General features: G+C 40.1%; 1 protein-coding gene across 10 annotated transcripts in view; it reads left to right on the top strand.

The window, feature by feature from the left end:
* Nucleotides 1-15247, top strand: part of TFDP2 (transcription factor Dp-2) — a 201366-nt gene that overhangs the window by 168677 nt on the left and 17442 nt on the right. For 7 of the 10 annotated variants that reach the window (XM_030934845.1, XM_010378275.2, XM_030934839.1 and 4 more), the window contains 2 exons: nucleotides 8917-9079; nucleotides 11581-11724. In XM_030934845.1, the coding sequence (XP_030790705.1) occupies nucleotides 8917-9079; nucleotides 11581-11724 (307 nt within the window). Of the gene's footprint in view, nucleotides 1-8916; nucleotides 9080-11577; nucleotides 11725-15247 lie in introns of all 10 variants that reach the window. The other 3 variants (XM_010378274.2, XM_030934841.1, XM_030934832.1) reach the window with 1 other exon arrangement.

Genomic DNA, 15247 nt, shown 5'->3' with positions numbered 1-15247 from the left:
ATTTAAATTTTATCTATTTAAAAGTTCTGAGTTTTAAAATTTAGCTAGAATTTTAGCTCTGTCGGCTGGGCATGGTGGCTTACACGGTGAAACCCCATCTCTACAAAAATTAGCCTGGCAGGATGGTGTTGGCAGGTGCTTGTAATTCTAGCTACTCGGGAGACTGAGCCAGGAGAATTGCTTGAACCTGGGAGGCAGACGTTGCAGTGAGCGGAGATTGCGCCATTGCACTCCAGCCTGGGCGACAGAGCCAGTCTCTGTCTCAAAAAAAAAAAAAAAAAAAAAAAAAGAATGTTAGCGCAGTCAAACTAACATGGTAAGCTCTCTGTGGTACAAACAGTTCACTAGTGATGCACAGGAGGACCATATTACAGCATGTGACTATTTTTCTGCAGCTTTGTCGATATATAATTCATATACTATACAATTCATTCATTCAAAATGTACAACTCATTGGCTAGGCATATTAACAGAATTGTGCAACCATCACAACAATCAATTTTAGAACATTTTCATCACCCCTGAGAAAAAAACCTGGCACCTTTTAGCTACAACCTCCCAAACCCCTCATCCCTCCCACTCTTAGACAACCACTACTCTACTTTCTGTCTGTAGATTTGCCTATTCTGAATATTTCATATAAATGGAAACATACAATATGTGGTCCTTTATGACTGGCTTCTTTTAGTAAGCATGTTTTTAAGGTTTATCTGTGTTGTGACATAGGCATTCCTTTTTATTCCTAAATAATATTCTATTGTATGAATGTGCCACATTTTACTTATTTGTGCACTAATTGATGGACAATTGGGTTGTTTTCACTTTTTGCCTATTATGAATGATGCTGCTGTGAACATTTGTTAGGGTTTTGTATGGATGTAAGTTTTCATTTCCCTTGGGTGTATACCTAGGAGTGGAATTGCTGGGTCATACAATTACTCTTTGTTTATCCCTTTTGAGTATGGCTAGACTGTTTTCCAAAGTGGCTGTACGGTTTTACATTCCCATAAGCAATGTATGAGTATTCCAGTTTCTCTATGTTTTTGCTAACACTTCTTGTGAAATGGTACCTCATTAATAAAATTAACTCAAAGCATTTTGATTTGCATTCTTTGTATATTCTAGATAGAAATCCCTTATTAAATACGTGATTTGCAGAGTTTTTCTCCTATCTGTGAATTGACCTTTCACATTCTTAATGGTGTCTTTTGAGGCACAAATGTTTTTGATTTTGATGTTTAATTTATTTTTTTTTTCTTGTGTTACTTATGCTTTTGGTGTCATATATCTAAAACATCTTTGCCTAATCCAAGGTCACAAAGACTTAACATCTATGTTTTCTTCTAAGTGTTGGATAGGTTTAGCTCCTACATTTAGGTCTTTGCTTTAATTTTTATTAAGGTTAATTTATCAAATGTAACCCAGAAGCATACAGAAAATCTATGAAGAAAAAATAGGTGGTTTTTTGTTTTTTTGGTTTTGTTTTTTTTTTTTTTTGAGACAGCATCTTGCTCTGTCACCCAAGCTGAAGTGCAGTGGCTCAACTATGGCTCACTACAGCCTCAACCACCTAGGCACAAGCAATCCTTCTGCCTCAGCCTCCTGAGTAGCTGGCATACACCACCACACCTGGCTAATTTTTACATTTTTGGTAGAGATGAGGTCTCACTGTTGCCCAGGCTGGTCTTGAACTGCGGGCTCAGGCGATCTGCCTGTCTCGGCTTCCCAAAGTGCTTAGATCATAGGCATGAGCCACTGTGCTTGGCCAGAATAGGGATTTTTGACATTTATTTTTATAACATTTTTACACTTATTTTCATTTTTCAAACAAGCCTGGGTTTATTATTTAAAATTATTAGCTAAATTAAAAAAGTAAACTTTTATTTTAATCCTCATTTTCTAATGGTGAAATAAGCATCCTGAACTATTTTTTTCAAGAAAAAGCATACCTTTTCTGAAGGTGGCAGCAGTAGTAGTTAACCAGATGTGACAATGGAAGTAATTTAAAGAATGAAGGGGCCGGGCGCGGTGGCTCAAGCCTGTAATCCCAGCACTTTGGGAGGCCGAGACGGGTGGATCACGAGGTCAGGAGATCGAGACCATCCTGACCTACACGGTGAAACCCCGTCTCTACTAAAAAATACAAAAAACCAGCCGGGCGAGATGGCGGGCGCCTGTAGTCCCAGCTACTCGGGAGGCTGAGGCAGGAGAATGGCGTAAACCCGGGAGGCGGAGCTTGCAGTGAGCTGAGATCCGGCCACTGCACTTCCGCCCGGGCGACAGAGCGAGACTCCGTCTCAAAAAAAAAAAAAAAAGAAGAAGAACAGGCCACTCTGGGCACATTACCTATGGGGTAGTCCTGCTCCACAAGGAGCAATGTAAAAAAAAAAGAACAGTAAGATGAATACAATAGAGTTTGTATTAGTTTTGCTTAGAAACATGACCCCCTCTCATATTGAATTTGGTTTTGTAGCCATAATTGATGATGAAATACGTAACATAATGCATAAACTACAGCATCTTATTTGCAGAAATATACTGGCTAATGAAGCCATGAAATCAAAACTTAAGCATAAAAGACAGCTAAACAAGTCAGTTCAAAAGCAAAAGAACTATGGAGAAATAATAAATTATTGGGCAACTGTCACCACTATCCATCTCCAGAACTTTTTCATCATCCTGTATTGAAACTCTGTCCCCATGAAGCAACAACACTACATTTCCCACTCTCCCATAGTCCCTCTGTTCTTCTTTCTGACTATGATTTTGACTATAATTTGATTTCATATAAGTGGAATCATACAATATATATATATTTTTTGAGACGGAGTCTCGCTCTGTCACCAGGCCTGTACAGTGGCATGTTCTTGGCTCACTACAACCTCCACCTCCCAGGTTCAAGTGATTCTCCTGCCTCAGCCTCCCAAGTAGCTGAGACTACAGGCACGCACGACGACGCCAGCTAATTTTTGTATTTTTGGTAAACGGGGTTTCACCACATTGGCCAGGATGGTCTTGATCTCTTGACCTTGTGATCCGCCTGCCTCGGCCTCCCAAAGTGCTGAGATTACAGGTGTGAGCCACCATGCCCAGGCAATATTTATCTTCTTATGTCTGGCTTATGTCACTTATGTCTTCACGGTTCATCTGTAGTGTAGCATATATTAGAATTTTATTCCTTTTTAAGGCTGAATGTATTTCATTATATGTAAATACCACATTTTATCTGTTTATCCATTGGTGGGCAGTTGGGTTGCTTCCACATTTTAACTCTTGTGAATAATGGTGCTATGAACATGGGTGTACAAATATCTGTTGAGTTCCTGCTTTCAGATTCATCTGGGTATATACCCAGAAGTGGAATTACTGGATCATATGGTAATTCTATGTTTCCTTTTTTGAGAAATTGCTGTATTGTTTTCCACAGTGGCTGTATCATTTTGTATTTCCACCAGCAGTGCATAATGGATGCAATTTCTCTACATCCTCTCCAACACTTTCTCATTTTCAGTTTTTGGTTTTTTAATAGCCATTCTAATGGGTACGAAGTGGCATCTCATTTTTGTTTTGATTTACATTTCTCTAATGATGAGTGATGTTGAGCATCTTTTCATGTACTTTTTGGTCATTTGTATATCTTCTTTGGATAAATGACTATTAAGTCTTTTGGCCTTTTTTTTTTCTTCTTGAGACAGAGTCTCACTCCCAGGCTGGAGTGCAGTGGCATGGACTGCAACTTCCGCCTCCCAGGTGCAAGTGATTCTCATGCCACAGCCTCCTGTGTAGCTGGGATTACAGATGTGTACCACCACGCCCAGCTAATTTTTTTTTTTTTTTTTTTTTTTTTTTGTGGAGATGGGGTTTCACCATGTTGGCCAGGCAGGTCACAAACTCCTGACCTCAAGTGATCCACTTGCCTTGGCCTCCCAAAGTGCTGGGATTACAGGCATGAGCCACTGCACCTGGCCCTTTGCCCATTTTCAAATTGAGTTGTTTGGTTTTTTGTTGTTGTAGTTCTTTATATAGCCTTTTGCCTTTTAGTGTTCTTTAACTAGAGACATCTTTTGCTTAACTTTCAAAGTGGCTTACTGGATTGGTTGCAGGACCAAATCTCTCATCTGTGTATGGCAGGTGTTGACTCTTCTAACCTCCTTTGTTGAATTTTAATGTTGATGTTAATTGAGTTTTGGCATGATATTCTATTAACCTTCCAAATAATAAGCTTAATTTATTGATTCAGCCATTGTTGAATAGTGCCCTTTGGTTTTATATTGCTTATGAAAATTCTGGCAGCTCATGAAGGGGATAAAATCACTTGTAGTGTACCATATGTTATATGCATTTCATCCTCACAACTTATGAGATGGGTATTCTGCATTTTTCAGATGAAGGACTGTGGATAAGAGTTAAATGGAGTAAACTGCTCAAAATATGTATCTGATAGTTTACTAATGTTGATATTTAACTAAGTTTTCTTCAAGTTTATTATTAATTTATGCACTGAACTGATTTTATAAAACTCTCACATGTAGGCTTGTATCTACTTTTCAAGAGTATAGCCATCACCATTTCATAATAGTTTTTAAAATTGTAGTTGTTCCTACTCAAGGACTATGTTTAGTTTCTTCCTTTAAATATTATCCAGATATGACTACAAATATTATCCAGGTTATGACTATAGAGAGCCAATTAGCCAAGTGATTGCCTGAAATCACCTTATCTTATTGCTGCCTTTAACATAGCTGTATAATCCCATACACAACATTATTGCTGCCCAATAGAAATTTTCAAAGAAAATAAATATTTGAAGTTAATTTTAATATTTTTAATGTAATCCAGTATATCCAAAATATTGTATTTCAGTGTGTAATTAAACATAAAAATCACTAGTGAGGTATTTTACATTCATTCCTTATATTAAGTATTTAAAATCCAGTGTGTTAAACTTACGACACATCTCAATTCACCGTTCCCACATTTCAAGTACTCAGTAGCCACATGTGAGTTGTGCCTAGGGGTATTAGACAGTGTTGATTAGGAGGTTTAAAATGCAACTCATAAATTTAATTCATCTCTTTGATCTCAGTAAATTACCCTTCTTTCTAGAGGTCATTGTACTATTCCTCTCTTCCTTACCCTCCACTTCAGACAATTTTATTGATTTTTGTCTTTTAAATTTTGTAAATCCATCTTTTTGTCTCCTGCCCTACCACTACCTCAGTTTGGGGATTCATATTCTCTTACCTGGACTATTGCAGTACCCTCTCAATTGGTCTTGCTATCTCTGCTTGTGCCTCATAAATTTCACTTCTACTGTTATTAATTCTGATCCCAAAATCTTCTGCTTTGCAGTGAGAATGTCTGCCTAACTGAAAATCTCACCATTCTACTCCCCTACTTAATACCTTTCAGTATATTTTAGTGATTTCACATTATTTCAAATAAGTAGTTTGTGAGGTAAGATACCTATACCATCCTATACTATCACAAGGGATGCATACACAATTCTTTGGGAATGTAGGAAAAAGAAAGTAGATACCCTTTTCTCATATTCCTTTTAAAACTGCAATATTTAAGGCCGGGCGCGGTGGCTCAAGCCTGTAATCCCAGCACTTTGGGAGGCCGAGACGGGCGGATCACGAGGTCAGGAGATCGAGACCATCCTGGCTAACACTGTGAAACCCCGTCTCCACTAAAAAATACAAAAAACTAGCCAGGCGAGGTGGCGGGCGCCTGTAGTCTCAGCTACTCGGGAGGCTGAGGCAGGAGAATGGCGTGAACCCGGAAGGTGGAGCTTGCAGTGAGCTGAGATCCGGCCACTGCACTCCAGCCCCAGCAACAGAGTGAGACTCCGTCTCAAAAAAAAAAAAAAAACTGCATATTTAGTATCTGTTTCTATGTACGTAACATAGAACATGTAAATTATTTATCAATAAATATATTCGCAGTCCCACATCACTCAGTGAGGCGATATGTTCTGAGAAATGCTTCATTAGGCGATTTCATTGCTGTGTGAACATCATCAAGTGTACTTACCCAAACCCAGGGTGGTATAGCCTATTGCCCCTAGGCTGCAAACCTGCACAGCATGTTACTGGTTTGAATACTATAGGTAATTGTAACACAGTGATAAGTATTTGTGTATTTAAACATACCTAAACATAGAAAAGGTAGAGTAAAAATACCTTGTAAAAGATTTTTTTAATGATACACCTTTATAGGGCACTTTTCATGAATGGAGCTTGCTGGACTGGAAGTTGCTGTGGGTGAGTCAGTGAGTGGCGAGTGAATGTGAAGGCCTAGGACTTTACTGCACACTACTTTAGACTTTATAATCACTGTATACTTACGCTACACTAATTTATTTTTAAAATATTTTTTCTTCTTCAATAAGAAGTTAACCTTAGCTTACTATAACTTTTTTACTTCATAAACTTTTTAATGTTCTCAAACTGTTTTAATCTTGTAATAACACTTGACTTAAAATGCAAACAATATTGTCCGGGAGCAGTGGCTCACACTTGTAATCCCAGCACTTTGGGAGGCCAAGGCGGATGGATCACTTGAGGTCAGGAGTTTGAGACCAGCCTGACCAACATGGTGAAACCCCATCTCTACTGAAACTACAAAAATTAGCCAGTCATGGGGATAGGCACTTGTAATGCCAGCTACTCGGGAGGCTGAGGCAGGAGAATCGCTTGAAGCCGGAATTCTCAGTGAGCTGAGGTTGCACCACTGCACTCCAGCCTAGGGGATAGAGTGAGACTCTTTCTCAAAAAAAGAAAAAAAAAAAAAAAAAATTAATGGGCCCAAAAATACACTTAGATAGAATGAATAATATCTAGTATTTGGTAGTACAATAGGATGCTGTAGTTAACAACAATTGATTGTATATTTTAAGTAACTAGAGGAAAGGAATTGGAATGCTCCTAATACAAAGAAACAATAAAGGCTCAAGATGATGGATACCCCAGTTACCCTGATTAATCATTACACATTGTTCAGCTGTACAAAAATATTTTCTTTATATCCTTAATTTTTTTTTTTTTTTTTACTTTTGAAACTTTTTTGTTGAACACTGAGACGTGGCTGGGCAGGGTGGCTCACACTTATAACCCAACACTTTGGGAGGCTGAGATGGGAGGGATCACTTGAGGTCAGGAGTTCAAGAGCAGCCTGGGCAACATAACAAGACCCTGTCTCTACAAAAAAGAAAAGAAATTAGCCAGGCATGATGACATGCACCTATAATTCTAACTACTTGGAAGGTTGAGATGGAAGGATCACCTGAGTACAGGAGGTTTAGGCTGCAGTGAGCCACGATGGCAGTACTGCACTCTAGCCCAGGCAAGAGTGAGACCCTGAATCCAAAGAAACCCCCCAAAACAGAAAACTGACACAGGGGCCAGGCGCAGTGGCTCACGCCTGTAATCCCAGCACTTTGGGGGGCCAAGGCGGGTGGATCACCTGAGGTCAGGAGTTCTAGAACAGCTTGGTCAACATGATGAAACCCTGGCTATACTAAAAATACAAAAATTAGGCCGGACGCGGTGGCTCAAGCCTGTAATCCCAGCACTTTGGGAGGCCAGAGACGGGCGGATCACGAGGTCAGGAGATCGAGACCATCCTGGCTAACACGGTGAAACCCCGTCTCTACTAAAAATACAAAAAACTAGCCGGGCGAGGTGGCGGGCGCCTGTAGTCCCAGCTACTCCGGAGGCTGAGGCAGGAGAATGGTGTAAACCCGGGAGGCAGAGCTTGCAGTGAGCTGAGATCCGGCCACTGCACTCCAGCCTGGGAGACAGAGCCAGACTCCGTCTCAAAAAAAAAAAAAAAAAAAAAAATTAGCCAGGTGTGGTGGCGCACACCTGTAATCCCAGCTACTTGGGAGGCTGAGGCAGGAGAATCTCTTGAACTTGGGATGCAGAGGTTGCAGTGAGCAGAGATCACGCCACTGCACTCCAGCCTAGGGGATAGGGCGAGACTCTGTCTCCAAGAAAGAAAAGAAAACTGAGACATACTATCCTAGGCCTACAGGGGGGTCAAGATAATCAATATCACTGTCCCCTACCTCCACATCTTGTCCCACTGGAAGGTCTTTAGGGGCAGTAACACACATGGAGCTGTCATCTCCGGTGATAACAATGCATTCTTCTGGATACCTCCTGAAGGATTGCCTGAGGCTTTTTACAGTTAACTTTAATTTATAATTTGAAGAAGTGTGCTCTAAAATGATGAAAAGTATAGTTTAGTAAATACAGAAACCAGTAACATAGTCATTTATTATCATTATCAAGTATTATGTACTGTCCATAATTGCATGTGCTAGACTTTTATAGGACTGGCAGAGCAGTAGGTTTGTTTGCCAGCATCACCACAAACATGTGAGTAATGCATTATGCTACGGCATTATGATAGTTACTACCTCACTAGGCAATGAGAATTTTTCAGTTCCATTGTAATCTTACTGGACTACTGTTGTATATGCGGCCCATCTTTGACTGAAATGTCCTTCTGTGGCAAATGACTGTAGTTTTAATTTCAGTAAAAAACCTATAATCTACATAGAATACGAAAAGATAAGTATGTTAGCTGTACAAGGGCAAAGTTTTTGTGTTTTTTCACTGACTTATTCTCAGTGTCAATAACTGTATCTGGCATAGAATAGTAACTGGTCAATAAATATTTGTTGAATAAATAAATGATGTTCATAGAAAAACACTCTAACTTCATACTTTATTAGGCCTTTAAGGCAAAAAGTAAGTTTAAATAAACATTTTCTCATCTCTATTCAATTTAAATTTTTGACACCTGAAGTAAAACTTAAATTACTGTCTTCTTGAATTATCTTACAGAGATTTGTACAGGAAGTCTCTAATATGTACAATGGAGTAAAAAAACTTTTTTCCCTTCTAGTAAACGAAGCAAAAAAGGAGATAAAAATGGGAAAGGCTTGAGACACTTTTCCATGAAAGTGTGTGAGAAAGTTCAGCGAAAAGGTACAACATCATACAATGAAGTCGCTGATGAGCTGGTGTCAGAGTTCACCAATTCAAATAACCATTTGGCTGCTGATTCGGTAGGTAGATCATGAACCTGACATTGATTTTGATGGATGATGGTACCTCTTTGTGTTATCTTTGTTATAGATTTGAGGAATCAGGTAAGCTAGATGAACGATTATACTTGAGGGTTTCATCCTTTATTTTGGGGGATTTTTTGTTGTTGTTGAGTTTTAGTTTGGAGGGAATTCTTTTTTTTTCAGATGGAGCCTCGCTCTGTCGCCCAGGCTGGAGCTCAGTGGTGTGATCTTGGCTCACTGCAACCTCTGCCTCCCAGGTTCAAGCTCTTCTTGTGCCTCAGCCTCCCGCATAGCTGGGATTACAGGCGCACACCACCATTCGCAGCTAATTTTTGTATTTTTAGTAGAGACAGGGTTTCACCATGTTGGCTAGGCTGGTCTCAAACTCCTGACCTCAGGTGATCCACCTGCCTCGGCCTTCCAAAGTGCTGGGATTACAGGCATGAGCGACTGCGCCCGGCCTTAGTTGCGTTTTTTTTGTTTTAACATTTAAAAAATATTTGGCATGGTGGCTCATGCCTGTAATCCCAGCACTTTGGGAGGCTGAGGTGGGCAGATCACAAGGTCAGGAGATCGACACTATCCTGGCTAACACTGTGAAACCCTGTTTCTACTAAAAATACAAAAAAATTGCCAGGCATGGTGGCACGTTCCTGTAATCCCAGCTACTCAGAAGGCTGAGGCAGGAGAATTGCTTGAACCTGGGAGGCGGAGGTTGCAGTGAGCCAAAATCTCACCACTGCACTACAGCCTGGGCAAGAGAGCAAGACTCTGTCTCGGAAAAATAATAATAATAAGATTATTATTATTATAGTTATTTTTCTTACTTTAAATAAATATTGTGCTGAACCCTTTGTTCTTATTTAATCTGCTTTGAATAACATCCATATCCCTTCCAATATCAAAAAGAGGAAATTGGCATACCTACCACATTGCCTCCTCCCAGGACTTGTTGTTACAGTATCATTGTTTCTGCAGGGTCAACATTTCTTTTTTTTTTGAGACAAGAGTCTAGCTTTGTCACCCAGACTGGAGTGCAGTGGCACAATCTTGACTCACTGCAACCTCCGTCTCCCGGATTCAAGAGATTTTCCTGCCTCAGCCTCCGAGGTGACTGGGATCACAGGCATGTGCCACCACGCCCAGCTTAGTTTTGTATTTTTTAGTAGAGATGGGGTTTTGCCATGTTGGCCAGACTGGTCTTGAACTCCTGACCTTAGGTGATCCGCCCGCCTTGGCCTCTCAAAGTGGTGGGATTACAAGCATGAGCCACCACTCCTGGCCTATTGTCGAGATTTCTAATATTTACATTCAGTTCTATAACAAATCCCCCACTTATTTAGATCTAGTTTTATATTTAGGTGGATTCAGTGTTCTCCACCATCCTTTATTATCATTGCATTTCCTGAGGACCTTGTTCCACAATGTAAACCAACATGGTTTCCTTCATTGAGTAAGTCTTTCTATCAAAAAAATAGAAGAAGTAGTCCGGGTGCGGTGACTCACACCTGTAATCCCAGCACTTTGGGAGGTCGAGGCAGGCAGATCACGAGGTCAGGAATTTGAGACCAGCCTGGCCAATATGGTGAAACCCCGTCTGTACTAAAAATACAAAAATTAGCTGGGTGTGGCGGCACACGCCTCTAGTCTCAGCTACTTGGGAGGCTGAGACAGAAGAGTCACTTGAACCTGGGAGGTAGAGGTTGCAGTGAGCTGAGATCGCGCCACTGTACTCCAGCCCAGGTGACAGAGCGTGACGCTGTCTCAAAAAAAAAAAAAAAGAAGAAGAAGAAAAATGGTCAACTGAAATGAACAGTGTCCATTGTCATACAGAGGATTATATTTTGGTGCAAGTTCCTAATCTCATTGTAGATTGGAGACAGTTTGCAGATCAACAGTGGTCAAGGAACACATTTTGAGAAGCACAGTTTTACCCAGAACTTGAATAAATGTCCTTGACTTTTTTAAGTCTAAAATCCTCCCAGATAATGCAAGGGCTTAGAACATTTTACCTCCAATACGTTTTTCTGTTAATATATATGCTATTTATTGTCATGTATATTAATTAAGTTCTGTATTTATTCTAGCCTCCATAAGACATTATTGTTTTATACAGTGAAAATTGAGATTTACCCACATATTTACCTTTTGGGTTGGTCTTCATTCTATCCTACATCTCTAAGCTCCCATATTAGATGATATTTCTTCTACCTGAAGAAATCCCTTTGGTATATTTCAGTGTAGATCTGCAGGTAACATGATCTTTATTTTTAAGATTATTTTGTTTTATATTGTTTGAAAGTATTTTTATTTCACCTTTAATTTTGAAGGATATTTTCACGGAATATAGAATTCTTTTGGATGTCTTTGTCAGTTTGCTAAATAAAAAAATAGAATCCTTCCAGCACTTTGAAGACGTAATATTAATTTGATATATTAATATCATGTGACTGTATCTTAACCCTTAATTATCACTCAATGAAAATGTTTTTTAGCAGGCTTACGATCAGAAAAACATTAGGCGAAGAGTTTATGATGCTTTAAATGTGCTAATGGCAATGAACATAATTTCAAAGGAAAAAAAAGAAATCAAGTGGATTGGCCTGCCTACCAATTCTGCTCAGGAATGTCAGAATCTGGAGGTAAGTGAGAAAATCTGTTTATGAATAGCTTTTTGTATTATTTTACATCAGAGACATTTTAATTTTAAAATGTAATTGTAATATCAAATATTTCTAATTTTTCATGTATACTATGTCATTTTTTAACAGACTGTAGAATTTTAGAATTAGAAGGTGCCTTGTAGGTATAGTCTACAGTTTAATTTGTAAATGATGAAACTGAGGGATAAAAGTTAAATAACAGTTTGACTTTACTGTTTCTTAGGGAAGATTTTTATTTCATTCTAAGTTAATTCTGAGCACTCTACTAATAAACTTTTGGTGAAATGGCATCTTATTTGATAAGATGCTTGCTGTATGTATCCAAAAAAAAAAAAAAAAAGGATCAAACTGGGTGTTTATTTCCTTTATTGGTTATACAATATTCTGAATATAGCTGTGAAAGTCAGACTTTTACATTTGACTTTAGAAATAGTAGCAACAGAATGAATAGTGTTTCATCTGTGTCTTTACCAAAATGAATAGAATTTTGGAATTATGTGTGCAGAAGCATTTTAAGTTCTGTTAACTTTAAGCATTATAGAAAATTCTTTCTACATGAGCATGTTCCCTGACATACTGTTTCTAAATTGACGTGACATAATTTTACTACCATGGCCATAAATGGAATAAACTGAGGTTAAATATGGTTTTTGGGCCAGGCGCAGTGGCTCACGCCTATAATCCCAGCACTTTGGGAGGCTAAGGTGGGTGGATCACCTGAGGTCAGGAGTTCGAGACCAGCCTGGCCAAAATGGTGAAATCCCATCTCTATTAAAAATACAAGACCGGACGCGGTGGCTCAAGCCTGTGATCCCAGCACTTTGGGAGGCCGAGACGGGCGGATCACGAGGTCAGGAGATCGAGACCATCCTGGCTAACACGGTGAAACCCCGTCTCTACTAAAAAATACAAAAAACGAGCCAGGCGAGGTGGCCGGCGCCTGTAGTCCCAGCTACTCCGGAGGCTGAGGCCGGAGAATGGTGTAAACCCGGGGGGCAGAGCTTGCAGTGAGCTGAGATCCGGCCACTGCACTCCAGCCTGGGTGACAGAGCGAGACTCCGTCTCAAAAAAAAAAAAAAAACTAGCCAGTGGCAGATGCCTGTGATCCCAACTACTGGGAAGGCTGAGGCAGGAGAATCGTTTGAACCCAGGAGGCAGAGGTTATAGTGAACCGAGATGACGCCATTATGGCACTCCAGTCTAGGCGACAAGAGCAAGACTCCATCTTTAAAAAAATATATATATGTGTGTGTGTGTATATATATATAGCTTTGGGAGATAATTAAGATTGGTTTCCTGTTTTTCTCAGTCTTTTTTCTCCCCAGCAATTCAGTTATTTGGTATTATTATACTTATGGATGGAGAGAGAAACCAGATACTCATCAGAAGCTATACAATATTTTTCATATGCTACAATGGAAGTATCCTCCTTTTCTCGTTTTTCTTCCTTCTGACAGAGTGGAATTTGAGCATCATTTTCATGAGTAATATTGAGCTTATACCAAAGACTTATTAAGCAAAAAAACCTATTCACATCTACCTTGTGCTTAATCATAGGTTATACAAGGCAAATCTCTGAACCCAAGGAACTGTCATTCTAACTGGGGAGAAGAGAAATGTAAAAGAGTTAACCAAAAATGTGATTACTCCTATGAGAGAAATGTGCAGATTCTCTGCAAAGAGGGGTGGGGGAGGGCTTTACCAAGGAGATAATCCCAGAGCTCAGGCATGAGGTGGGAGTAGTTTGCCAAGTGGATACGGGTGGGGAGGGCCTTCCAGGCAGAGGCGCTGCATGGGCTGAGACAGGCATGAGAAAGCTTGCCTGGAGCTGGGTGTGACTAGGGAACAGGCATTCAGAAAGGTGGATAGATATCTAAGTGTTAAGCAGTGGGGACCTGATCCTGTAAACAAAGGGAAGCAGTTGATAAATTACAAAGAGAAGGGTTGATAGGATGTTTTTTGAAGGATCACTCTGCCAGTGGGTTGGAAGTAAAATTAACAGGTAGGGAAGGAAATGGAATGGAGGAGGGGGATTAGAGATGGTCTGAGTTACAGCAGTGGCCATGAGATTGGAGAGGTGTTATAGAGGTAGAATCAGTGTGGCTTGACCTAGTTGGATGAGGGACAGGTAAGGGGCCTTGCTTGTCAGACCTTCTGACAAAGGGATGCTCCTACAACATCTTTTCCAATGTAGAACGCCACACAGATTTTACAGTGAATCTTAAGTAATTTAAAAGTAAAACGTGGTGCATTAGAGGAACCATGAATGGAAACTCCCTAGTGTAAACTAGACTGGATGCGGAGCAAGTAAGAGAGAATCTGCTGAAGCAGACAAGAGAAATGTCTTATTTGATGATCGAAAGACAAAACTGTAACAAATTTAAAGATCTTGTCTTTTATTTGTGATTCTAGAATCTGGCAACACCTCACTAGTAAGTAGAATGAGTGTTCCTATAAGCTGAACAGAAGAGGTTGAACATTATTCAGTGTTTTAAAGATAGAGAAGCAGCAAAGGCAGATAGAGGCAGAAACGGAACAAAAAGCAGATTGGACATTTCAATGTCACTTTCCTTATAAGGGTAAAACAGAGAAGACTCTCTTATGCCAGCTGCAACTGGCCTGTTTGGGTAGTTTACTATTCTCTTTCTCTCCTGATTTCCTAGGTCAGATGAACAACTGAGTTTTGGCCTGGTGGCATGGAACTTCAGCATGAGTGACTCCATTTTAGTTTGGTCTGTTGGGCCTAGTGCAGGAGCTCAGTCCAAACCGATGGGCTCTTGTAAATTTTCTTTTTTTTTTTTTTTTTTTTTTTTTTTGTTTTGAGTTGGAATTTTGCTCTGTCACCCAGGCTGGAGTTCAATGGCGCGATCTTTGTCAGCTCCTGCAACCTCCACCTCCCGGGTTCAAGCAGTTCTCCTGCCTCAGCCTCCCAAGTAGCTGGGATTACTGGTGCCTGCCACTATGCATGGCTAATTTTTTTTTTTTAGTAGAGACAAAGTTTCACTTTATGGGCCAGGCTGGTCTCTTGGCCAGGCTGCTCTCGAACTCCTGACCTCGTGATCCGCCCACCTTGACCTCCCAAAGTACTGGGATTACAGGCGTGAGCCACCACTCCCGGCCATAAATTTCTTAATAGATGTCATTGGCTTTTGCCCAAGGAGACAGTGAGGAACTCAGCTGCAAGGAAGTTCAGACCCTAATGTCTGTTTTCTCTAAGTAGTTATCAGATTGAGAAAAAAAGCAGTGGTTTGAAGCTGGAAAATTTGTCCAATAAGTAAGTTTCTTTCTTTTTTTTTTTTTTTTTTTTTTTTTTGAGACAGGGTCTTGCTTTGTTGCCCAGGCTGGAGTACAGTGGCATGATCTCGGCTCACTGCAACCTCCACCTCCCGAGTTCAAGCAATTCTTGTGTCTCAGCCTCCCAATTAGCTGGGACTACAGGCGCGCGCCGCTACATACGGCTTTTGTATTTTTTGTAGAGATAGAGTTTCGCCATGTTGGCCAG

This window comes from Rhinopithecus roxellana, chromosome 1 (genome assembly GCF_007565055.1).
Source record: "Rhinopithecus roxellana isolate Shanxi Qingling chromosome 1, ASM756505v1, whole genome shotgun sequence".
In the NCBI taxonomy this organism is placed as follows: domain Eukaryota; kingdom Metazoa; phylum Chordata; class Mammalia; order Primates; family Cercopithecidae; genus Rhinopithecus; species Rhinopithecus roxellana.
Note: the sequence above shows the minus strand (reverse complement) of the source record. Positions and strands in the feature narration are given on the sequence as shown.